We start from the raw sequence: 26,882 nt of genomic DNA on the forward strand, positions 1-26,882 counted from the left end.
AAACAGGCCGACACCAGACTTGCGTCTTAGCTGTATTTTTATATTTCCCCAGTTTACTGAAAACAATCTTTTCTGACATTTATCCATATGGGGAATTTTAGTTATCTCAAAGTACACAGAAATTACCTACATTTGTCCATAAACTAAGCACTGATAAAAAATACTTAACATAGCAACATTTAAGCATCCAACAAAGAAGAGCTTTTTCCAAGTTATAATTTTTTTCCCACCTGAGCTGAGCGATATTTGACATCCGGGTAGATAGATAGATAGATAGATATATGTATAAAAGCAGAGGCGTCCCTCAAACTGACCGTAAGATGAACCAGCACACAGATTCCTTCCTTGTGGATAGAACTCAAGTTCCAGACGCAAAATGGTTCAAATGGGATCAAGGAGCTGACTTCCTTAGGAAACAAACCAGACAGACGCAAACTAAGGCGGAGCAACGAGGCCCACGATCAACCCGCCCATCTTCGTCTTTCTTATCAGGAGCAGACACGTGTGCACCCTGCGGGGAATGGACTTCCTCCCCAGGCCCCGGCATCAGGAGGCAGCGCAGGAACGGCCATGGCCACACGGGTCAGGAGGCAGGGAGGGCGGGGGACAGGCAGCAAGAGGCTCAGACGCTGACTGGGCCACTGGGTCCCACGCTGTCACTCTGCTGTTCTGTCTGCTCCTCCGTGTTTGTAACTGGGACAAAGTGGGGCAACTCTTCGAAGAACACTTACCCCATAAACTCGATCAAAAATTTTATTTACTAGTTTCTGTAAAACACAGCTGATGTCCATCTACAATGGTCTTTTAGGGTAAGAAACAGTGAGTCGACAGAGGAAAGGGCTGTGACCCTGCGCTGGGGGCAGCTCGCCGTGCCACTGGACTGAGAAGGGGCCGCGGCGGGAGGCGGCCGGCTCAGCGCACCTTCTCGAGGAAGGCTCTGCAGCACCGCACGCACTGCTGGTAGACGGCCTCGAAGTCGGAGTCGTTGCCCTGCGAGCACAGGGAAGAGGAAGTGACAGACGTGCCATCAGAGGTCTGAGCCAACGTGCGGGCATAGCCCCGAGCACAGACGGGAACGTACTTACATAATAGGGGTCCTCAATAATGAGCTGTTTTTGTGGATCGTAGCTCCCAAGTAGCTCAATTTTCGCTCTGCAGTTTTTAACTTGATTACCTTTTCTATTCAAATCTCTGCGAAATTGAAACATGAACTTAGTTTTCTGAATCATGGTTTCGAGCTAAACGGGGACATCTGCTAGGGTTTTACAAGCATCCATAGCAAGACTCAGAGACAGTGACCTGATTTAGAAAGGAAATCAAAAGGCGAGCAGCTCTGCCCGGGCCCCGGCGGCGCAGTCACGGGCAGGGGAGCTGCAACGGCACAGGACTTCACCCTCTCTGCCCAAACATGCATCCTTGGCCAGAGAGTGAGTATGTGTCCTCTTAGCAGCCCATGTTTCTGAGACTAACAAAGGTGACAGAATGGAACTCAACAAGATGTTGTTGATAATACGGAAAAGGAGCACACAGCCAAAGAAATGCCCCCAACTTCCTTTCTGCAAATCCATGCCCCTGGGATCAAATGCACAAGTGAGGCCACATGGCACAGTGGTGACTCACAAGCCTCCAGGAGCCCAGGCTAAAATTCCACCACACCCGCGGCAGCACCAGTGAACCTGCCTCAACTTCTTTGATAAAGTGGGGCAACAGCGAGAATCTCTAGAGGAAGTGCTTTGGCTGCGGAGCACAGGACCCACAGGCATTTGGTGAGCCATTTGTATCCAATACCTAGTCTAACAACTTCTGTCTTTTAAATTAAGACAATCAACAATCTTATTCTATTTTTTTTGTCTTTTGTCTTTTTAGGGCCGCAACCGTGGCATGTGGAGGTTCCCAGACTAAAGGTCTAATTGGAGCTGCTGCTGCCGGCCTATGCCAGAGCCATAGCAATGCCAGATCCGAGCTGAGTCTGGGACCTACACCACAGCTCACGGCGATGCTGGGTCCTTAACCCACTGAGCGAGGCCAGGGATCGAACCCGCAAGCTCATGGTTCCTAGTTGGATTCGTTTCCGCTGCGCCAGATGGAACTCCTCCAACAATTTAAATAGAGTAAAAGGTTTTCTTTTTCGTCAGTCTTTCTTCGGGTTGGGGGTGGGGCAGCAGGAAAGGGGAATGAAATGAGAAACAATAAAACACCACACTCTCCAGGAACCCCTGCAGCAGGAAGAAACTCAAGCTCCCACAAAGCATAGCTCAGTATAATCAGACGATCCTTGTGCAAGGGTGTGGCGCAGTGGAAAGGTCCTCCCACTCTCCACGAGTCTCTGGATGCCAGGCTACTCTAAAGAAGTAACTGTACATCGTGATCATTATTACGTATGTTCCATCTTTAAGGCAATAACAGTCATTTAGGACAACAAACTGCCTGGCCTATTAGGAGCTGAATTAAAAAGAAATACCCTTTCAAAATGTGATTACCTCAGGTTGCTTTCATCCATACACAGTATGTAATCAAAAGTGGCAAAGTCTTCTTTGGTAATCTAGAAGTGAATGAGAAGTCAAAAGATAATGTTTACATTTAGACCAACAAGCCTAGAAGATCCAAAACAGACTTAAAAAAAAAAAAAAAAAAAAAAAAAAAAGGCTATACTTGTCTGCTACTCACTAAGAGAAATAATTTAGGGTACTTCAGAATTAAAATAGAATTACGCTAACTTCCTGAAACTGTATTACAAAGAAATTTTATACTACAAAGTTCCTTGGAATAATCATGAAACAGTGTAATATGTAGATGCAAAGGTTAGACTTTGATTTCTAGGAAACAAAGTATAATTCAGTTAACTTATTCAAATGTCCCATACAGAGCCCTGTATTTCATGGCATAAGCACCATCCTGAGCCCAGCAACGGGTACTGACTGCAGGACTGAGGGACGGCTCCCCTCCTGCGGGGCCAGCAGTTCACGGAGGCACCAGGGAAGCAGGGACGAGTCGGGGAGATGCCGCTGCAAGCAGGTGCTCAGGAAGACCCATCAAGAAGGAACTTGAGGAACTAGTCTCTAGATCGTCCTCATTCGAACTGAATTATCCATAATCAGGACAGGAGGAGAGGGCCACTCGCTATTTTTACTGATTCTAACCTAAACCCTGTGTTGTTTCTGGCATCATTTCTAAATATAAGCCCACTAAAATACAAATGAAAACTACTTCACAACTCTTGAATATTATAAATAATGACAGAAAAAGAAAGAACTCCATTCAGTATCTTTAATAATCTATAATGGAAAACAAAAATAATAGATACATATTTATATGTATAACTGAATCACTTTGCCATGCATCTGAAACTAACACAACACTGTAAATTAACTATATTTCAATCTAAAAAATGGCCCATTTAAAAAAGAGGGAGAAATATAAACATGACACAAAATGAAGGTAGAAACAATTTCTAAGAATGCAATTTCAATACTCCTCTTCCTCATTAAAAAATCCTCTAAAATTTAGTGGTACAATGAAGCTACAGAGAAACTCCCAAAAATCCAGTTAAACAGAAGTGTGACACTACTACAATCAGGGTGGCAAAAGAACAATAAATATACTCATTACTCTGCTAAAAAAGAGCAAATCTTGGCGTTCCTGCCATGGCGCAGTGGGTTAAAGATCCAGCACTGTCTCCGGCGTGGCTCAGGTCACTGCTGAGGTTTGGTTTCAATCCCCAGCTCTGTACAGTGGGTTAAGGATCTGGAGTTGCTAAAGCTGTGGTGTAGGTCACAGCTGCAGCTCAGATTTGATCCCTGGCCTGGGAATTTGCATATGCTGCAGGTGGGACCAAAAAAGAAATAATAAAATTTGGGTCTGGCTGTGCGCTTACATTAATTTTTAGTGTAGCAAAGTACTGGCACTAAATTTTGTCACTGTTCCTAAGGCACTAACTTATTTTAAAATCTATTAGAACAAATACAAGCTATTTCCCCAAATTAGTTGTTTGGGAAATATCCTGGGATTAAATATTAAGCACTGCTGTTAATGGAATGACTTCAATTGCAGATCCTCAGAAAGACTTAGTAACTGACAGCCACATGTAGCTATGCGATGTCTGGATGCTAAAATAATTGAGAAAGGAAGGGAACAGCTACAATCAACATCTTCTAAGAAAGCGCATGGTAAAGCTCTTCTCGCAGCCATAAATCAAATAGTTTGTGGCAAAACAACCCTATTGCCAAAAAAGTTAGAAAAAGCCCATCAAAACCAAACACCTCTGCACAACCATTAACCTGCTCCCATGACAGCCAGACTCAGAAGGAACAAAATCCCAGGCCACAGAAAGATAAGAATTAGTTTAAGAAACAATGGCCCAAGTTCCCACTGTGGCTCAGTGGTTAACAAACCCGACTAGCAGCCATGAGGATGCAGGTTTGATCCCTGGCCTTGCTCAGTGGGTTAAGGATCCGGTGTTGCCATAAGCTGTGGTGTAGGTCACAGATGTGGTTCAGATCCCCCGTTACTGTGGTTGTGGCTGTGGCCTGCAGTTACAGCTCCAATTGGACCCCTGGTCTGGAAACCTCCATATGTTGCAGGTACAGTCCTAAAAAGACAAAAAGACAAAAAAAATTGTGATCAGTATTGTTCAAGAAAATTCAGGACAAGATGTAGGATTTCACCAGAAAGCTGGAATCAACTTTTCAAAAATCAAGTAAAGAATTAAATACAGTAACAGGTACCATATTCAATGAACGGAGGCTTAACGGACTGTTTAAAAACATTAGAAAAATTAGTACATCACAAAACAGGTCGGCAAGAAATCTCAGACTGCAAAACAGAGAGTGAAAAGGATGGAGAAAGTAGAAAAAGAAATTTATGTCCAAAATACACTTAGGCTGAACTTCAGAAAAATGAGGAGAAACAAACTATAAAAAGAAAACAGCCCAGAATTTTCCAGTACTGATGAAAACCATCAAGGCACAAATTCAGGAAGCAAATTCGACCACATAAAACTGCTGGAAACTACACACCAAAAAAACTAAAGACAGAAGAAAATGCTAGCAATTGCAGGAAACCACAAAAGACAATGGGTTAGGTGAATCCTTCCAAATGATTAAAGTAGAAATACTATCATTGACAAAAATTTTAAGAGAAAGGGGAGCAAGAGCCAACTGTTCTACGCAGCTGCTCCACTCTGACAAAGTGTAATATGTCCCACCTGACACAGTGTGTGACGCTGGGTGTGTATTCAACAGAACTGCACACGTATCAAAAAAACTCCCAGAAGACTCAGCCCCAAACTAGAAACGACTCGAGCGCATGCCAGGAGTAAACCTGGTAAACCTCGGCCTGTCTGTGCAGCAACACTGACGCCTTGAATGAAGCTGACCAGCCCTCTGTCGGGAGCAACAACATGGAGCCTCTCACAGGGAGACGCTGGCAGGAAGGTCCACACTCGAGGACCCCAGTGCCACACAGTCGAAAAGGTAGACGCATTTCGCATTTCGTGGTGGCCTCTGGAGTAGAAATGCGCTGGTCATGCTGTAAAAATGCACTGAGCACACTGACAATCTGTGTAAGTGTCAAATAAAGTTTACTGCAAAGGGGAAAGAATGTCTGATAAGATAAACATCCCGCAGAGCTACCCGGATGTGGAGAGGTCCCAGACTCGAGAACTGAGCACATGCATTAAGAAGAAAAAGCACCCTAAACATATTTTATCTACCAAAAGCAGATTTAATAGAACTATTACCAAACAGCTCTCAAGTTGCTGACACGCACTAAAAAGGAAATCTGTAAACATTAGAAAAATGCTAAAAAACAGCAAAGATCTGCTGTGATTCTGACTATAAAACACATCTTACTAGGACTTCGACATTTCTTTCTTTTTCTTTCTTTTTTATTTTTTGGCCAAACCCTCAAATGCGGAGAATCTCGGGCCAGAGATCGAACCCGCCACAGCAGTGACATAGACTCTGAAATTTAAAAAAAAAAAAAAAAGGTTGAGAAAACAGTCTTAGAAGCGACAGGAAAAAGAAAAGAAAGAAAGAGAGAAACAAACAGATAATGTGGAAATACTACTTCTAAAACTGGTAATTACATGTGTTCTTAAACAATAAAAAGTTTCCAGCTTTTAAAGACATGTGCACTTAAAATACTTCAATAGCATCCCACTTTTATTATATACTTCTAATATATGAAAAAATATGATCTTAAAAATAGAAAACATGAAAGTATGAGTGCTCATAATTCTAAAGGATTATTCAAAATAAATCTACATTATTTTAAAAAATAGAAAGTAGAAATGGGCAAGGTATAAAAAACCCCAAAGAGACTAGAATGGAAAAACGATATAAAAAATGTTTAATCTCTGTCCAATGAAAATTCTACTTAATAAAGGGCGAGGTCCTTAAAATAGTTAAATTTTTCTTTTTCTTTTTTTTTTTTGTCTTTTTGCCTTTTCTAGGGCCACTCTCGTGGCATAGGGAGGTTCCCAGGCTAGGGGTCTAACGGGAGCTGCAGCCACTGGCCTACACCAGAGCCACAGCAACGCCAGATCCGAGCCGCATCTGCAACCTACACCACAGCTCATGGCAACACCAGATCCCCAACCCACTGAGCAAGGCCAGGGATCGAACCCGAATCCTCATGGTTCCCAGTCGGATTCGTTAAAACCGATTCCCTAAAACAGTTAATCTAAATAGTAAATTATTAACATGCAGAATCAACTGAAATAGCCAGAAATTAGAAGTTCACGGATCTAAGGGTAAAGTTATCTAAACCACATAATGTGTGTATTACAAATTTCAGAAACATTATTAACATATTAAAAGTTATTTCTACGATAATTTTGTGAATTTCTTGGCTCACACTTCTCAATTTTTTTTTATTTTTTATTACTTAATTATTTATTTTTGTCTTTTTAGGGCCACACCCGTGGCATATGGAGGTTTCCAGGCTAGGGATCTAATTGGAGCTGTAGCTGTCCGCCTATGCCAGAGCCACAGCAATGCAGGATCAGAGCCACATCTGCGACCTACACCACCGCTCATGGCAACCCCGGATCCTTAACCCACTGATCGAAGCCAGGGATCAAACCCACAACCTCATGGTTCCTAGTTGGATTCGTTAACCACTGAGCCACAACGGGAACTCCTTGAGTTTTTTATGAAACAAATACAGAAACCTGTAGTTAAATCCTAGTTCTACCACTTTGCAGCTGGGTAACCTTCAGTAGGTCATTTATTTTCTCTCTAGAACTGTTTCTTGATCTGCAAAATGGGTTTACCAACTAACTACTCACTTCCGTAATTAATAAAAATTGAGAGGAGCAGAATCTAAAACATGACATCGTGTGGCAAAGCAACCTGGAAAGTTTTAAGTAGACAAGGTTTGCTGTAACAATGACGAAAGAGCCTTTAGTCTTACAAAAAATTCTGATTCAAGCACTGATATTGCCACCCACACTTAAAAGCATGCACTATGTTTGACGACTAATTTTCAAAACACTTGGCTTCTCACTTTGAAGCCTTAAAAGCTGGCTCATCTCGGGACATGGCCTTTTGCTTGGCCTACAAAGCTGTAGGTTTCCTCATGATGGATACAAAAGGAAGTTAGACTTTAGCTGGATTTTTTACAAATCTGGTTCAAACTCCATTAACATGCTGCTAAAAATCACGGTCCCTGCAGAAAAACGTACCACATCCTCTGCATCGGACAGGGAGCCGACCCCTTAGAAGCTGGTTCCTGTGGTTCTGGAGCTCCCAGCGCAACACCCACAGCTCCAAGCCAGGGAGGGGGGCGGGGTACCCGCTCTCCAGCCATCTCACCACAACTGCTACTGTGAGAACCTCAGCCCACAGCCCCCCTCTCTGGTTCCATGAGCTAGAACCCTGCAGCCCAGTGAGGTGCCCACTAGACCAAGTGGCTATTGAAGTCAGTTCAAATTATTCGTTCAGCCTCTGCCACACTGGCCACATCCCCAAAGTGCAAGAGCCACAAGCTTGTGGCATCTGTAAGGGACAGAGCAGATAAGGCATACTATCTTTCCCCCAGACACTGCACTGGGCTGCGCTCCAGAACCCAAACCCGAGTATTACTGCTGGTCTGCGGGCTACACATCCCTATCAGCGTTAACCTGTATTTCCAAGGCGCATCACTGCTGAAACTGTTTTTGAACTTAAAGCAGAACTGCCTTTGAGCAGTAACTTTGTAGTGGCAGCAGCCTAAGTCACCATGGCTTAAATGTTTAAAGACCACGCAGATAGAAACAAAAAGGAGACCACACCTCAGGTCTTCCTGCTCGTAAGCAGGGCTCTCTCCCTATGCGTTTTAACCAGTAAATTCCAAGGCCACATAAATCCTTCGGAACTGTGGAACCAGAACGATGCACTGTGGCTGGGTATGCTGACCCTGACTACACACAGTCCTTACAGGTAAGCCTGATTAAGCCTCTCACAACCGCTCAGGTTATGGAATCAACGTATTAGAAATTAAACAAGGTCTCTTCTACCTGTCTTGCTTTATGGGCTGTGTTAATGCCATGATGTCTTAGGCAGCTCACAGCTCTTGGATCTGGTGACCGGCCCACGTTCCAATCAGAAACAGCGCTGCTGTCAATGACCCACTGCAACACAAAACACACAAGGATACCTTCAAGGTCAAGTACGGTACCTGCCGGGCAATGTGACTCATGGGGACACCATGCCTCTTCATGCAAGCCTGCCCCCGGTAATCAGGAGGGTTTCCTAGTTCATACGTGGACGTCGCTGCACTGTCTATCCTCCACTGCAGGAGAAAAAAAGAATTTTTTTCGAAATTTCAACCCAAAGGCATTCAGGTTGGCCTCCTTAAGAAAATGAACAGTACTTACATTATCTGAAACGTTTTGATCAGTTACGAGTTTTCTGAAAACCGCTTCTGCGATGGGTGATCGACAGATGTTACCTTAAAAGGGGGGAGGGAGGAGACAGAGCGTGAGTGTCAAGTCTGACGGAAGGGCGGGTGCTGGGTTCCAGCACCACACAAGCCGTGAACGACGTCACACACCTGGGGCAGCGAGGAGAGTGAGGCCAACATGTGTCTTTGAGGGGCTCGCCCTGCCAGCACATGGTAGAACCTGCGCCAACAGCGGACCAAACCCCGCGCAATGATTTCACGCCAATGGCTCAAGCACTCACAGGCAGACGAAAAGACACCAGAACAACCAGAACGGAAAGCATCATCTTTCAGTTTGCTATCACTGACCCAGAAGGGAGCCATGTAATCAATGAAGTGGGTTGCAACTCGTCTATTTTAAAATGAAATACCACAGAATCAAGTTTAAAATACATATTTCCAAATATACTGCACATAATAAAGATGAACGCTGTTTCACAGAATACACAAGCAAGTGTGTTTGGGCGTAACACACAGTGCACTTTGGACAGTTGTACATAAACTTCTACCACGAGACCTGTGCAGAGCCCTTGCTTGAACGCCGTGACCCGGAGTCAGCAGCTGGGGTGGCGACGATCCTCCAGGCCGTCCACTGTGCCCAGAACTTACAGCAGCAGTGGCAAGTTCCCGGATCCCTAAAGGCTACCCTCTCTTCAAATCAGCTGGCCACAAACAAATTCGGGGGCCTTCAGAGGTTCAGTATTACTCTAGGACTTCAGAACTCAGGAAAACCCTACACTTACGATCAGAGTTTTATCATCACAAAAAGATACAGAGCAGAACCAGTCAGAGAGCACCATGAAGATTCTGGGAGAATTCCAAACAGGAAACTTTCTGGTCTTACGGGACATGCCACCTTCCCATCACCATGTGTGACAATACTGCCAACCCAGGATGCCCACCAGAGCTCCAGTGTCAGGATCTACTGGGGCTTCATAAGTAAGCACAAATAGTTGAATTACTGGCCTGTGGTTGGATTCAATCTCCAGCCCCCACTCCAAGAGACCTCCTCAGCGTACACTGTGTAGGGGCTGTCCCTGAACCACAGGACACTCCTATACTCCAAGGGGATTCCAAGGGGTTTGGAGGGTACCTCCCAGGAGACAGGACAAAGGCAAGACTCTTCACTGGATGAAGCCACATTCCTTACTACAGAGGGGAAAAAGATCAAAGACGAAATTGTCTTTCCAAATATTTCCATCACATGCTAAGCAAAGTATTCACAGGAGATACAGAATTAGCTATAATAAAAACAAGAGAATAAATGCTGACAGACAAGCAACATACTATAGGAGCACAGGAACAGATTCTAAAAAGCATAACGATAATAAGAAAATTTCTTATCAGAAAAAAAAAAAACCCAATTATGGATGATCTTTAAGGGACAAAGGGTATTTAAACACCAGTTGAAGGAAAAAGGTAGTCTGACACCCTTAACTGGTTCTCATCTCCCACCCACTGGCTGGGACACTACTTACGGCACACACTCTCTAGCACATCTCTCACGAAAACCTAAAACACTCAATGATCTTGCCAAAATAAGGACTTCTATTCTCCTCTGCCATTGCCTTTACCAATGTAATACATTTAACGGCTTCCCTGCACTTCAGTGTGAAAAAAATCCAAATAAATGTTCTGAAACAACAAAACTTAAACATTTCTGAAATACTGTTCTTACTGTCTTGCATACAGGCTACCATGCGAAATGCCACAGTGACCCCAAATCTCTCCAGAACTCGACATCTGTCTCACCACCTCCACCAGCAAAGCTCTGGCCCAACATACAAGCTCTGCACATGGCTGGTCTCCCTCCTGTGGCCCTCGCCCCCACCCCTGAGTCTAATCTCAATTACTGAACACTGCTCTCTAATCATCCCACCTCTGCTCAAAATCCTCCAAAGCCTCACCAGACCTATCCCCCACAGGACCTAAATGTGGGTCCAAAAAACTAGGGCTCAGGACCCACCACTTTATACAGATCTTGATGCTAAAAATCAATTTCACATTTTTAAACAGTTGGAAAATCTCAAAAGCAAAGCATCTTGAGACATGGGACTATCACAGGGAATTCAAATCCCGGTGTCCACAAGTAAATGCTTACAGCCGAGCACAAGAGTCTACAACTGGCTAGGCTGCTTTGGCACCACGCCTTTGGCAGGACCTGTTCTCTGGCTCTTTGCATAAAAAGCTTGCAGATTCCTGCCCCAGAAAGCTCACTGCATGTGAGCAAGTCACTTCTGCCCTATGCGCCAAGAATGGTACTAGTTATGAATCCACCGGACACTGAGAAAGCAGTTGCGCACATTATCTCTGAGTCCCGAGCTACAGACGAGGGTCTGGAGAGACAGTACTAGGTCACCCAGGCCCACTTCTGTAGCTTCCCTGTCTTTCTTGAACACGGCCAGCCCCCTCATTTCAAAATCTTTCAGGCACTTTCCTCTGGATCCAAGAAGCTTTTCTGAAATAACTCATGCTTACTTCCTCTCCTCTTTCAAGTCTTTGCTCAAGTGTCACCCTCCTGATAAGTCTCTCCCTGAACACCTTTCTTAAAACTGCACCCCACTCCCACCGCCTTTCCTGCCTTCCTGTCCTTACACCAACTGACTGTGTAACCAAGTACTTGACTGTTGATGACAGAATGTGAGCTCCGGAGGTGCAGGGATTTTTGTGTTTTGCTCACTTTCTGAAGCCCTCAGAACAGTGCCTGGCACCATGGCAGTTGCTAAAAAAAATAAAAAGTTAAAGTACTGAAAATAAATATATACATAAATACATGCAAGCAGACATCTCCCATTAAGAGCCACCGTGGCGCATTATGTCAACCTAAGCAACAATACTAAGTGAAACAAACAAGGCCTTGGAACTCCATGAGATGCCCAACCTGAACTGAACTGCCCTTTAATAAATGTGTTCACACCATCCCTCAGCCTTCAGTGGAGGGCTTAAAAAATGAATGATGCCTACTGTCAAAACTTACTTTTCCCCTCCTAGAAATTTAATGCTGCAAATAGCTAGTGAGCATCTTATTTTGTCCTACAGCTGGAAATACAAAGAAAAATAAGCCACAGTTATTGCCATCAAGAGGGCTACATCTAGCTATAATCTGAGGAGGCTAACAAGTAATCATAATAAAACCTGAGTGAGGAAAGGTTATCTATAAAAAGGGTCGCAGGAACAACTCAGCTCCACTTAGAGGATCTGGGAAAAGGAAAGAAGGGAATACTTGGGTCTGACCTTTTGGAAAGGCTTTTGGGTATTATGCAAAATGGACTTCCACGAGGGAAGGCCCATGCAGAGCATGTGAAGTGCTAGAAACGAGCAAGCCTGAGGGTGTGGGTGAAAGAGGATAGTGGGGAGACCAGGCAGACTTCTTTGGTCTTCCTGAAGGGGCACCTAAAAAGGAGTGGAAGCGCTATTCTGCAGGAAACACACATATGGGAAGATTCAAAGTCACTGGACTACTGACCATTCAGGCCTTCCTCTCTGAGGAATGAAGGAGACAGATGAACGCACCAAGGAATAGAACCCTGTGGTCTGCATCAAAGGAATACTCTGGAAAGCTTAAGGGAAAGTGCACTTCATTTTGAGTAAGGGAGGCTAACTGCTGAAATCCTAAAAATCAAAATAATTCTGAGCTGGAAGTTACCTGAAGAATTAAAACATTTTAAAAATTCTTTATTTTCATGTATAGGAACCCCGGTACACGGGCTGTCATGGCGACCTGGGGAATCCGGCTGCCTGATCTAGCTGTTATAACCAAATCCTAAACCCTCCCATTCCATCCGCCTTCAGGTCAGATCCACTTGTGGGCAGTGGCCAAACAAGCCAACAAGCCAGTGTTGTCAGGGGTTTCCGGGAATCAGGAGGCCCTTAAGAGACAAATCAATCCAGCGGCGTTGGGTCTATGGGATGAAGATGAAAAAGGGATGCTAGGCCGGTGCAATGCCTGGAGTGCAGGTACTCCGCGCGGGAGGGGCCTCGGTCTTGGGGAAAGAGCTGTGCAGAAGTGAGAGGCCCAGGCCTGCACCGAGGACCGGGCAGGGGACAGGGGATCCGACGTGGAGACAGGACTGAACAGGGGAGAGGGGACGCCCTTGGAGAGAGAACCCGGCACGTTAAGGAGACCCCGCCTGCAGAGCGGCCAGGGCAGCTGCGCGACGTGGAGAGAGCGCGGCGCCCCATCCGACCCTCAGGTCTCCCCTCTCTGGCCTCCTCCCCTTCACCGTCCCTGCCCAGCGGCGCAGCCCAGAGCTCACGGAGCCCACCCCAGCCCTCCAGATTGGGGTTAGATCAGCGGCGTCTCACCCAGACACACGAACAGCACCGACTTAGTCACCTGCTCGGCCATCTTCCCGCGCGCAAAGAGGCGCCCAGTAACCGCGTCGAACTGCTTCCGGCGCGGCGCAGGCGCACTGCCAGCAACCCGCGCCACGCGCCTGCGCAGTCCGACCCCGCTCCGCCTAAAGAGAGCGTGCGGTCTCGCGCCTGCGCATTCTGGCCCGAGCGCCGAGAGAGGGAGGAGGAGCCGAGAGCCACCTGCGGGGGGTGGGGGGACTAGGGGCGGGGAGGGGGCGGGGCTGAGGGCCACCTGGAGGGGGAGGGGCTCAGTGGGGACGAATTCAGGTCACAGGGCTCGGTGACGTGACCACCCGAGGGCGGGGGAGGGCGTAGCCCCGAGCTCCACCCCAGAGATTAGGGGCCACAAACTGAAGCCTGAGAGGCGGGGCCTCATCGGTCCCCAAGGGTCCTCGGAGAGTCAGGGGTCAGTCCTGGGGTTCAGTTGAGCGTCCCTCACCCGGGCCGCGCGGCCGAACGTGCGGCCTGCTGTCAGGGGTGGGCGGGTTACCAAGGGCGCCTCCCGGGGCCCCTGGACCCTCGACCCCTAGTCCCCCGGTCAGAACCGCCGCTCACAGTTCTCTCTGCGACAGGGCGGCCACCGGGCTGCCCAGTCGTCAAAGATGGGCTGCTTCAGGAGCAGCCCTGGGACCCAGGAAGGGGAGCGCACACCCTCCCTAGCTGCTGTTTTTGTCCTGCGAATACGTATAAAGTAGGTGCTTTGCCCTGGACCAAAGCGGGTGTTTACCTGCTCCCTCACCTGTCTCAGGTGCGCACCTCGCTAGACTGGTCCCTGCCCTGGGAGGCGGAGCCGAGCAGGGAGCGCCCTTCCTCTTCCTGGGTAGGTGTCCGCAGCTCGAGGGGCGCCGGAGCGGAGGAGGCTCGGGGTCACAAGTGAGTACAGGTGTCGGTGACGCCACTGAACCTCACCTGGAATCGGGACCACCCCTCTTATCCTGCTTTTAAAAAGTTTTGCTGGGGAGGGCAAATCTTCGGTGAAAGAGGGAGAAATGATGTCTTTGGGATTTTTTGCTGTTGCACATCTATTAATACTTAAATATCCCACAAGATGTCAGAAGTTAAGAGCTCCCTGGACTCTCCACAAAGGTGGCTGATTCAAGTGTAGCCCCAGGCGATTCAATTTACAGAAAACTTCTAAGGTTTTAATTTTAATCATCATAACTCATTTTTTGTTATTTGCGAATATGTAATATTTGAAAAGCCAAGTATTAGTTACTATCTTTTTCATTCCCATCTGTTTCAGTAGAGGTTCTGGTCCTTTTTTAGACAATTTGGGTTTAGATGCTTCTGACTGTGGGGCAGGAGTCATGGTCCCCCTGAGGTGAAGGGCCCAGGCCCTCTGCAGCTCACCTGGCCCTGCCTGTGATCAGCCATGGTTTCAGAAAACCTCTCGGGGCAGAGTGGCTGCTTCCCTGGGGCTGGGAGCACTGGACCACGTTGCTGAGGTGGTTTTCCCTTGCTTAAAAAAATGGGAAACTGCTCTGAATTGGTAGATGACCACAAGGTAATGAGATTTACCCTGCCAGCTGGAAATGTGTCATTCTCACTTCATTTCAACAAATAATTCAGTGTTACCCCTGCTGCTGCTGCTGAGGCTGAGTTGGAGACAGTGACACAGACAGGGGGCCCCTGCCCGACAGGGAGTAGGAAAGATGGTCCTGGAAGGTTCTACCAAAGGGGAGAAGTTTTCAGATTTTCTTCTGTATACAGAACACGAGTGTCCTGCTTTCTTGTCCTCATCAGAGTTTTTATTGAGTTGTGGAAGATGCTTGAATTAATAACGGGTTAGTTGGGAAATCTGCACACACCCACCTCAGCAAAATAACAGGTTTCCGTAGTACTGTTGAGTCCTTTGTGTGACCTGCTATTGGAAGATCTGTGCAGTGACCAGCTGGAGGTTAAAATAAGTTATAACTTCATCCTGTTTATCATGCTTAAATTAAAGAGGCATGGTGATATGGTTTACGAATGTTCTGCTGAAACAAAATGAGTTACTGCTACCTCTCATTTTTGTAAAATTAAAACAATTATTTAAAAGAAAGAAATCTTTGCTCATCCAGAGTGATTTGATGCTTTTATTCCATGCAGAATGTTTTCTCAGGGGATTTCTCACTGTTTAGAAATAAGGGCGCGGTGTCTGGGAAGAAGAGAATGTTGACAAGTTGAGGGGATGTTGCCACCCTGTTGCCGAATGACCAATGGTCACAAGTCCTGCACGTTGCCTTATGTGCAAGTGTGTCCTGATAAGACATCCTCCTAAGAGCAGGGAATTTTTGTTTTCTTTGGAAGGAATCCATTTTCACACTAAATGATCAGCCTGGAGTGGCAGGTGTAGTCCTGCTCTGAGTCTGAGAAAAAGTGAAGCGGATATAAGTCAAGGGTTTCCTCATGCCCGAAGTCATGCAGTCTGTCCTCTCATCCGAAGCCTGCGGTCAGGGGGACAAGGAAAGAAGCGCAGGTCAAACTAATGTTTGGGTTCAAATGATCAGTTTGAAGTTTGGATTAGATGGTTAATGACCTGACCAGTGAGACCTGTTTTGATTTCTAGAACTGACAAACGTTGTATCCTTAAGACAAAGGAATTAAACCCAGACCACAGAAAGATAAGAGTTAGTTTAAGAAACAATGGCCAGAGTTCCCGTTTGGCGCAGCGGAAACAAATCCGACTAGTATCCATGAGGATGTGGGTTTGATCCCTGGCCTCGCTCAGTGGGTCAGGGATCCTCTGTTGCTGTGAGCTGTGGTGTAGGTCGAAGTCGTGGCTTGGATTCTGTGTTACCGGGGCTGCAGCTTGGATTCTGCCCCTTAGCCTGGGGACGCCCTTATGCCGCTAGTGCGGCCCTAAAAAGGAAAAGAAAGAAAGAAAGAAACAATGGCCATAGTTATCAGGCAGTGGTGTCCAAGATGATAATGTTCTAATAAAGCTAAAGGCAACATTTCAAAGTCTTTTATTTTTGGCTAAGATTTATAGCCAAAATAAAGATGTATTTAAAAGTTCCTATAGATAGCCCTCTCATAATTGAGAGTCCATTGAGGAAAATAATATAGTAGATGTTGCTGACGGAAGGAAAGTTTGGGAAGCCCTGAGCTCGGAATGATGAAGTATGAGGGGGGGCTTTCTTGACCTTGCTTGCCTTCCAGACCCCATGAGGGCTAGACTGGAAACCAGTCGGTTTTCTCACCCCAGATGGCAATTTACTCTAAGTAGGATTGGAATGTTGCTGTTGGCCCAGTGACCCCAACCCTGAGTGTATTGCCCTTTGATCAATATGGGAACTACTTTCATATATTAAGCTCATTTAAAGCTTTTTCAGTTTCTAAAGTAAAAATTTTGTCCTAGTATTGTACAGTTCTTTTTTTTTTTTTTTTTGTCCTTTTGCCATTTCTTGGGCTACTCTCACGGCATATGGAGGCTCCCAGGCTAGGGGTCAAATCAGAGCCTACACCAGAGCCACAGCAACGTGGGAACCGAGCCACTTCTGCAGCCTACACCACAGCTCACGGCAATGCCGGATCCCCAACCCACTGAGCAAGGCCAGGGATCGAACCCGAAAGCTCATGGTTCCTAGTCGGATCTGTTAACCACTGAGCCATGACGGGAACTCCTGTACAGTTCCTCTTAATTAAAAAAAAAGAAGTTTTGGAGTTCCTGCCTGTGAGGCCCTAAAAGAAAAAAAAAAAAGTCAATTAAAAATTAAGAAGTGAAGATTTTGAATATCTTAGTTACTTTTTAAAGAAAAATTTACATCTCTTTTCTTGGCTTGAGGTTTGGCAGCCATCCTTCTGTTAGAGGAAGTTCAAATATTTATAGATAATTTGCTTTGCCTTGGAATTCAAGAGAATTAAGACTTTTTTGCATGTTCAGATGCAAACCATGACTTAATAGTGACCTGTATCTTCATCACTTCAGCAATGTAATGACATTCACAGGCTGATCAGACCGTGCTCGCTCCAGCTCACGGTATGGCAGGGGCACCCACTCCGGCTCATGGGACAGCAGAGGAAACGTGGACGAGCCAGATGCTGAGCACCCGAATTGGGGCCCATCTCTAAATTGTTACTATTATTTGTTGGCTCTGACAGAGAAACTAATCAAAGCAACATGCTTTGATTAGAAATTTAATAGGATCTGATACTGTTCAAACACATTAGTCAGACTCTTTCGGAGTTCAGCTGAAAAGTCTCCTCGCCACCACCAGCCTTGTGACACCCAGTTTGCAGGGACACGGGGACCAGACTCAGGCTTAGTGATCAAATGTGTGGGCTGCAGGCAGCCTACGCTGCATCTGAATTCCCCAGTCCGGTTGCTTTCCTTCCCCTGTTTACAAAAGAGGCTCTGACTGTCCTTACACAGGATGTTTGCAATAGCAACTCTCAACTGTGGAATTTGCTTATTTGACTGGTTTAATTCTGCTTGGTTGATAGAGTTCAAAGTAGAAAGTCTGTGGGGTAAGATTTATGTATCATTGACGATGCGTTAGTTGCAATGTGTCAGAAAATCTGATCCAAATTGGCTTTAGCAGAAAAGGGTTTTACTGGTCCATGTGTTTCAAGAGCCCAGAGTTCCCTGTGGCCCAGCGCTGGGCTGGGCAGCCCCAGCAGAGGCCAGGTTTTCTCTCCAACTCTTGCCAAGGGCTCCTCTGCAGGGCTTTGTGCTCAGGCTCCCCCTTGTGGAGACAAAATCTTGCGGCAAGTTCAGACAGAAAAGCCTGCAAAAGAGGCAGTTCTGACAGCTGCCCCGAAAGCCCCCAGTCCGATGCTGATGTGGGTCAGCTTTGGTTACAAAGCTCTTCTGTGGCACAAGGTGGACCCTTGTTCAGGTTTCGCAAACAGGGCACCTGCTCTACTACAGGGGCAGCATCGGCAGAAACGGAAAAGCCATGCTAGATCTGACATAAAAGGCAGAGCTCTTCAGCAGGAAAAGGACAAATTTCCCCCGCAGTTGAATCCAGGCCAGTGAGATGTACTGAGCATCTGGGCGTATGAACGAGCCTCTGCTTCTGGCCACAAAGGCTGCAGGAAAGAGGAGCAGAGATGTGTGGATGTGGGTCCAAATCCCAGGCTCGAGTGCCAGAAATGTAAGCACCGTGTTCCGAGCCCTCGTTTCAGTCCCTTTCCAGGGAGGGTGTCGAGAAGAGGGGTCAGACCTGTGCCATCTCTGCCCACTCAGATTTGCTTTTGGTCTTCCGTTACCAGTAATTCCGAAGCTGATCCTGTTGTGTCGCAAGGTATTGATGGCGCTGCAGCAGAGTTTCCTCCTGCAGGCAGGGGCTCTGGCCCTGCTGTGCCTTCGGGCTGGAGGGGACGCTGGCACTGAGGCTGGGGCAGCCTCGACACTGGGGCCGCTTGAGGTTTCGGAGATGACTCCGCTTGCTGCTCTCCTGCACTCAGAGCACCTTAGCTTTGCTCTGGTTTGGTCTGGTTTTGTCCACCCTTTCCTGGGAGGACCTAGAAAGGACCCTTCAGGGTGCTCTTCCATGAGCCGTGACTTTGCTTCCAAGGTCTAGGAAACACCGCAGAGTCCGAGAGGCAGAATCTTGCCAAACCTCAGCCCTGGGCTAAGATTTCAGTTACTCAGAGGGCTTCAAGTGGAAGCTGCATTTAAAGTTGGTCTTGAAGAATGAGTGGTATTTTCAGAGGTCAGAGGTCAGAGGTTGGCTGATGTGTTTTCTCCTTTCAGGCCAGATAGCCCACATGTCAGGCTTTGGGGGCCAAGAGGCAAAACGGAGGATATGTGTTGACACTCACACGAAAAGAGAGAAAACAGTCTTCCAAAATTTTTATTGATGAAACTGAATTGGAATAATAATTGAGAACTTTTCTGTAACCCAGTCTCCTGGTGGCTAGACTGTGACTCTCACTACCCGAGAACATTCCTACCTGGGTTCACTGTGCAGAATCTTTACCACACAACGGATGACGAATGTCCAACTGTTCTCTTTGAAAATGTGTTCTCATGCAAAATGCCATGCTTCTTTTGGTTTACTTTTTTCAACCACTAAAAATGTAAAACTGCCCTCAGGTCACAGGCCACAGGAGGCTGGATGTGCCAAGTCCCCGGGGCCTCTTGGCTCCAGACGCCCCTTTGAGGCCAGCACCGGATCCCCTAATCCCACTTATTTGAAATGGGCCCCCGGCTGAGCTTCCTCAGGAGGGACAGGCAGGTCATCGCGTGGCCAGAGCCCACCTGGCCGCAGGCCCTGGAAAGTGCTTCCCACAGTCCCTTCCGCTCAGGAACCAGAGCCCCCAGAGCTGCGAGGACCCCGCCCCTGCTGCAGCCAGGCTCCCGCCACGCCCAGACCCCAGCTGCCAGGCGCCAGCATCCCGAGGGCCCGGCCTGGTGGGACAGGGCTCTGTCCCCTGGGCTGGGCCTCACCTCCCGAGGGAGCGCTGCAGCCCTTCCAGACACCCTCCTGAGGGCTGCCTCGTTGACGGTGCCGTACAGGGGGAACACGCCGCCTTTAACCTGCTCTGGGTCCCCGTCTGCTGCACTTGCTCCAGGTGAGCAGGGAGGTTAAAGCCAGAGGAGAGGGCGCAGGAGGGTGCCCGGGAAGAGTTCAGGAATGTGAACTTGTCTTGAGACACACACTAAGGGGGGCACTCAGTGTAGCAAAGGTTTAACTTTTAATGAAAAGGCAAAACCACTGCTTTGCTTTTTTTTAAAAGAACTTGCAAATGGTCTATTATGAATACTATGTAATCAAAGGGAAAGCTATTAACATATGGTATATTTGATAAGTGCTTTTAACCATTTTTCCACTGCCCCAAACTAATTAAGTGATTAGAATGTGTATAAAAACATGTCAAGTCTAGTCCTGAGTTAGAAAATGAAAATTACAAATGCTTTTCCATCTTTCTTCTTCAGCAAATGCGATGGAGAGATCAGAAATAATTTTTTGAGTATAATAATTTGGGTAATGTCAACTGCAATAACAACCCCCTGAATCTCATTTCCTAGCACAGTAAAAGGAATGCCTCCCTCATGTCCCGGGCAGTGGGCAGCTTCCCCCATGTGCTGGTCCAGGGGTTTTGCATCAATCCCACTTGTGGCTGTGCCCCGGAGACCTCCTCAGCCAGGGACAGGCAAGGGCATGGAGAACGCTCTGCTTTTCACTGTTGTGGCACCGAAGCAGTGCATACGTGGGCCGTGGGCACACACGGGTGGGTGGGAATTTCTCTCCCGACCACAGAACTGATAAAGTGGACCCTCTGCATGTGCCTTATTCATTCTGTAGAAAGTAAGGTCAGATCAGCTTAGATACCAACAAAAGCTAAGAAAACAAAGGCTGTGTCTAGTCGTAATGTAAAGCATTAATGCATATGTGCCTTGCAAACGGACAAGTGCTGTTAGCCAGTTTGCTGCTTATGGCCCAGTTTGCCTCGCGCCACCTGCCAGCTCAGACCTCCCCCTGTGCAGCAGTCAGATGGGGGTGGACCTGACCCCCTTCGGGTCTCTACACACCGGTTGTGGTTTTCAAAAGCTGTCCATGTGTCAACACTGCGTTGGAAACTTAGATGATTGGAAATGTCCTACTATGCATAATTTTTCTCGATCCCTGTGGAATACCAAAAGCTGCTGCTGATGCTCGTCAAGTCATGACCAAAAGCTACTTCCAAAAAGGCCCGAATAGCTACAAAAGGATATTCACCTGGAATTTTTCTAGCTTGTATTTTGTTGACGATCTTCTAAATGCAGACTGTGTAACCAGAGCATTCATAACGGAGAAAATGTAAAGGCCACGAGGAAACTGACTTGATCTTAAATGGACGGCTCCTGATTCCCCATTTAACAATGACGTGCTTCTGAGGATTTGCCTGTGTTCATTTCTGTGCTTCATATTCACCACTGCAAGGGAAAGCAGAGCTCCTGGAGTGTCAGCCCTTCGGTATCTCAGTACCGCCATCAAAATGGGATGGTGGGATTTTAAACAAACACATGATTGAGAAGATGAAGAGCAGCTTTGTATTAGATCCTAAAAATTCAAATTTCAGAATTACCAGTGAATACAAATGCATATAGTAACAATTCAATATTTAGTGTATAGCCTCTCTCCAAATCCCTGTCCTTTGATGTGTATGTGCATGCGTGCGTGTGTAAGGGCAGAGGAGGGGAGGCTGTGTGTGCTCTGTTGTTTGTGTAAAACGTAAGGATACATTTATCACTTTTCTGTACCTTTTCATGCAAGACATGTTGGCTGTGAGAGGTCAGATTTTAAACAAAAGACATCTTTTGGAGTAATCAGTCATAATTTCTTTTTTACAGCTGGAGTCATACATTACCACTAATATATTAGCATTTAATTATAAAATATTCAGTTTATGCTGAACAGTATTTGTTATGCAATATTTCAGACATACAAGGGACTAATGAGAATAACAATTTACACCCACGACTTGCTATACACAGTCCAGGAGAAAGAAGTACAAGTTTCTAGTAAGTCTCCTGGATAAGCCTTCCCCAGAGCCACCTCCCAAATCAAATACATTATTATATATATATATATATATATATATATATATATATATGCATTTCTATAAATGTTTACCTAAATTGTGATACTCTATATATCTTTATACAGCTTATTTTTCTTCTCAATATTATTTGTATTTTCCTATGTTGATGCACGTTTATCGAGTTGAAGTTCTGTATAGAATTTGTTTTTTCTTTCTTTTTTTCTTTCTTTTTTTTTTGGCTGCCCCGTGGCGTATGGAGTTCCCAGGTCAGGGATCAGATCCAAACCACAGCTGCAACCCACACCATGGCTGTGTCAGTGCCAGATCCTTTAAGCCGCTATTATTAAAGGCCAGGGATTGAACCTGCGTCCTGGTGCTACAGAGATGCCGCAGATGCTGTTGTGCCGCGGTGGGAAGTCCTATACGGAATAGTGTTTTACTAGTGCACCAAACGGGATATATCCCTCCTCCTCTTGAGGGCAGTTTATTTCCTGTTTGAAGGTATTTGTTTTCATGTTACTATTTTGCTGTTGAAACCATTGCCGAAGTGAGCGCTCCTGTACACCTTGTACTCCATTCCTGGGCTGCGTAACTAGTAACTAATTACCCCAAAGTGGTTGGCTTGCAACCAACATACGCTCTCACAGTGTGAAGGCCACACGTCTGGGTGTCCGCAGGGCCTCCAGGAGTCCCTCCTTTCCTCTCCGGGCCCCCGGGGGCTCCACATGGTCCCGCCTCGACGCCTCCGTGTGCTGTCTGTCTGTCTCTGCGAGCTCTCTGTCTGCGGGAAGGGTGCCCATGTGGGGTGCCCATCTGGCTTTGAATTCCATCAGCAAAGACCCTTTCCCCAAATGAGGTCCCTCTCCCAGGGTCCAGGTGGATGAGGCTGGGGGGCAGTGTCTCCGTGAGCCTGTCCGAAGTAGAACAGCTGAAGCCTCCTGCTGCCCTCGAGCAGCCTGGCCCTCCGAGGGGACGTGGGACGGAGGCTGCCTCTGCCCCCCGCAGCCTACGCACTGCTGCAGGCTTTCCAGGAAACGTAAGGCAGTGTGGCCTGGCTTTGCACACCCCCGGTTTCTAGGGAATTTGATAAACTTTTCATATACTTATTGGCCATGGAGTTCCTCTTCTGCGAATTAATTGAACACTGCCCAATTTTCTTTTGTGATTTCATATTTTTATTGATTTTCAAAAATCTTTACATAGTCTGGATTCTAAATCTGTTATTTATGTTTATGACATATTTTTCAGTCTGTGGCTTATATTTTTGTTTTTTCAAACGTGTGTTTATACAACGTTTTAAATGCTAATGTAGCTGAATATACCTGTAGCTTCCTTGTTTATGGGGTTCCTCCATCCTCAAGTCATAAAGATATTCTCTATTATTTTTATTCTAAAAGTACTAAGTTTTTCTTTTAATATTTAGGTCTTCAGTTACATTGAATTCCTTCGCGTGTGATGTGATGTTGTAACCTCATTTCATTTTGTTTTCCACTGAATGACTCGAGTCGTCCCAGAATAATTTATTAATCTACTCTGTCATCTCTGTTGTATGTTTTAAAATAGAAGAGCATGTATTTCTTGCTTATGTCATGAAGGTAGCATTTTTAATAAGTGCTGTGGATTATTTAATAAATTTTGTTGTGTATTTAAAAAAAATAAGTTCTTCACATCCCATACCAGTAGGTCAAATATTTGAAGTAAAATCTCTGGAAGAAGAACTTTAGAATAATAGGCGTATAATTTTTTTTAATTAAGGCCTTTAGTCACAATAATAGAAAGACAACAATGGTCGAAAGCCCAGAGAGGTATTGCTATATAAGTAAAAACAAATACGAAAAGCAATACGTAAAATATAAGAATAAGAAGCTGAGATACAAACTTGTGACATGATTGAAATTATAGACAAAATGAGTATGGCAACAGAAAAATAGGGAAAGAACATGAGCAGAAAATATGCAAAACAGAAAATGTAAACAAACAAAAGAAAAACTCGCTAGTATTCAGATCAAGTCAAATAAAAACTTGTCCTTCTGTCCCTTTGATGTGGGCCCTGTGCCTCTACCAGCCTGCCCAGTAATGGGACAAGTTTTTTATGGTACTACCTAGTGGTTCTAAAGTTGGGTAGTGATTTCAGAAGGTGATTTGATAATGGGATAAAAACCTAAAATATTTTCTGGTTTTGAGTCATTAGTAACAACTCAAGATTCTATCTCAAGATACTTAGCGCCCAACGGTGGCATCTGAAAGACTAAAAATGGAAGTCATCTATTTCTTCAGCAGCAGAAATCAACGCAGCCACACTAAAGTGCCGACAGTAGTACTGGTGAATATTAGAAGCTGGGGTGCCTTTTCCTTCAATATTTAAAGCAGCTATCCTTTTCCCTGTATTTTTACAGTGTATTGATGTCATAATTTCTGATTGTTTAAAAATACAGAGCAATTTTCATCATAGATGGGCCTTTTGTCCTATGACTTTAAAAGGCAATTCTCCCATTATTTCTGGCTCTTTTATGGGATGACTTTTGGCGTTTTAAATCGTCAGTGAATTTGGAGTTTATCATTATGGAACTTGAAGCTGTGGATGAATTTTTCTCCCAAAAAGACAACCATGTATTGTGTAATAGAGTTTTGCCACTTTGATTTGAGGTGCAATCTTCTTTATATATTAAATTCGTTTATACATTTGGGCCAATTTTTGAATTTTCTGTTTTGCAAAATTGACTCTTCTGTCTGTATTTACTTCAGCATATGTTAAAGCCCCAGGAAAAATATTGCCCATCGTTATCCTTCTTTCTCACTTTTTCCTCTAGCTTTGCTTGGCGTATTTTTCCATATGAATTTGAGAATTACTTTGTTTAGTTAAAAGACACTTGTTAGACTTAAAAGAGAATATGAATTTGATTTCTTTTTTTATTTTTAGTCTTTTTAGGGCTGCACCCATGGCATATGAAGGTTCCCAGCCTAGGGATCCAATCGGACCTGTAGCTGCCAGCCTACACCACGGCCACAGCAACCCCAGATCCGAGCCGCATATGTGACCTACACCACAGTTCATGGCAACACCGGATCCTTAACCCACTGAGTGAGGCCAGGGATTGAACCTGCTTCCTCATGGATACTAGTCAGATTCATCTCCACCGAGCCACGACGGGGAACTCCCTGATTTCATTTTTTTTCTTTTTTTCTTTTTTTATTACTCAGTGAATTTATCATATTTATACTTGTACAATTATCATCACAATCCAGTTTTATAGGCTTCCCATCCCACAACCCCAGAGCATCCCCCCACCCCCCGAACTGTCTCCTTTGGAAACCATAAGTTTTTCAAAGTCTGTTGAGTCCATATCTGTTCTGCAAAGAAGTTCATTCTGTCCTTTTCTCAGATTCATGTCAGTAAAAGCATCCCTGATTTCATTTTTAAGGAGAAAAACCATCATAAGAAAATTGTAAAGACAAATGACAAAGAGGAAATCAATATTTGTAATTCATTTTCTAGAAAAAAGGTTAATTCCCTCATTATATAAATCAATAAGAAACAGAGAAATACCCTCCGTAAATGGACAATAAATGTGAAGAAGATATGACAGAAATAGAAAGATACTCAATTTTACTTATCTATCACACAAGAACAAATTAGAAGTACACAGGAAGCTTCTGGAGAAAGAATCTGGTACTGGAATTGCCATTTGCCGTAAACAGCGAGCAACTGGGGAAGGTACATGGAGCATGTGTTTCGCACGTTGGACGACAGGCGAGGGGGTCTAGGTTCCCAGAGGGCAGGGGAACCTGCCTGGAGGCACTTCCCAAGCTGCAGCCCAGGGAGGCGAGCCCACCTAGACATCTGCTCCGTCCGGAGTGGGCAAGACTGAGGCGACTGCGGTTTGCGGAGCCAAGACAGTGCGTCAGAGACCTCTGTCTGCAGAGGGACCCCTGGCAGCCTCGGCTGAATAGGAAGCCAAGGCAAAGAAGAGCTATCAGGCAGCTGGCACAGAGTGGGGGCAGCAGTTCCAACCAGCGGGGGGAGAGCCAGGAGTCACACTGTAGCCATGGGCCTCGCGTTCATCTCCAGACACCCAAGCAAAACATAACGGCAAGCCTTGAAAAGACAGAAGTGATCTGCTAGTGTTTCTGGAATCCGGGTTCTTGTTCTCAGAGCCGAAGAACACACTTGGTGAACACACAGGCGGCAGAAGCAAGATCTTCATGACAGGCCGGCAGACAGCTCCCGGCAGGGCCCCTGGGAGGGGGGAAGAGTTCCCGCCCTCTAATCTTGGAAGGAGCTTTGGTCCCTTAAGACAGGGGTACCAACGTGGGGTCCTGCTCTCAGTTCTTCTCCCTGCTGGCCTGGCCCAGCACCTGGATCGGCCTCGTCCCTTAGGGGCTTGGAGTCAGGATACGCTCCGCCCGCGAGCTCCAGGGTCCTTTGGTTCTTCTTTCCCTTAGACTCAGTCGCCCTTCTTTACATCCCTTTTCTAACAGCCAGATGTGTAGACCAGAGGCTGATGTCTACAGACGCACTTTCAATAGCTAATCTTCCAACAAGCCAGGTTTATCTTGATCTCTTTTCACAAATCTTAAACCACGGACACTGATCAGGGAACACATCGAAGCCCAAGCTCCTACTCTACCTACCGGAGTCATTCTGCCTCACAAGGCGCTCACCGCCTGCCAGCACGAGCCGCAACGCGGTTCAAAGACCACAAGATCTTACACAACACAGCACATCAGCTGTATTCTAATTTAACAAACGAAGCAAAATCTGGACACTCAGGTTGGTGACGCTCACAGTGTCCATAGCAACCAGCCAATCTCACTGGGAAGAGGCAGAAGCAACAAAATATAAGCTGTGACGGGAGAAAGGACAGAGGGATGCGATTGTCAGACCAGATGTACAAGCACTTTGAACAACGAGCTCGAGGATTTAAAGAACAGCAAGCCACAATCAGGACAGAAATGAAATGAACGAAACACAACCAAATGGAACTTTCAGGCCTGAAAACAGTCTTTGAAAGGAGCACTTCCTCTGCTGGTCTGAACAGCAGATTTTACGCTGAAGCCTCTCGATTCCGCTGGTTCTCCTGGTTCCTCATCCTGAGATAAAGGAATGATCCACCTGACATCAGAGCTGGAGAGAGTATGTGAGCACTGCT

The 26,882-nt window shown here is 45.9% G+C and overlaps 2 protein-coding genes across 9 annotated transcripts in view; one reads left to right on the plus strand and one right to left on the minus strand.

The window, feature by feature from the left end:
- Positions 22-13,407, minus strand: ACP1 (acid phosphatase 1, soluble). 4 transcript variants are annotated; one of them, XM_003481310.3, is made up of 6 exons: positions 13,228-13,406; positions 8,858-8,931; positions 8,498-8,611; positions 2,481-2,542; positions 1,086-1,191; positions 22-990 (listed from the first exon to the last, which is right to left on the minus strand). In XM_003481310.3, the coding sequence occupies exons 1-6, from the start codon at positions 13,268-13,270 to the stop codon at positions 913-915; spliced, it is 477 nt and encodes a 158-aa protein (XP_003481358.1). In that variant the 5' UTR covers positions 13,271-13,406; the 3' UTR covers positions 22-912. The 4 variants fall into 4 exon arrangements, 3 of the variants coding, with proteins under 3 accessions (XP_003481358.1, XP_003481357.1, XP_020943613.1); XM_003481309.3 differs by lacking the exon at positions 8,498-8,611 and adding an exon at positions 8,659-8,772; XR_302730.2 differs by having other exon boundaries at positions 23-990; positions 8,498-8,772.
- Positions 13,450-26,882, plus strand: part of SH3YL1 (SH3 and SYLF domain containing 1) — a 46,168-nt gene continuing 32,735 nt past the window's right edge. The window contains exons 1-3 of one of the 5 annotated variants that reach the window (XM_021085717.1): positions 13,450-13,467; positions 14,027-14,151; positions 19,301-19,779. In XM_021085717.1, the coding sequence (XP_020941376.1) occupies positions 19,404-19,779 (376 nt within the window). In that variant the 5' untranslated portion in view covers positions 13,450-13,467; positions 14,027-14,151; positions 19,301-19,403. 5 annotated transcript variants of the gene reach the window in all.

This window comes from Sus scrofa, chromosome 3, assembly GCF_000003025.6.
Source record: "Sus scrofa isolate TJ Tabasco breed Duroc chromosome 3, Sscrofa11.1, whole genome shotgun sequence".
NCBI lineage: Eukaryota > Metazoa > Chordata > Mammalia > Artiodactyla > Suidae > Sus > Sus scrofa.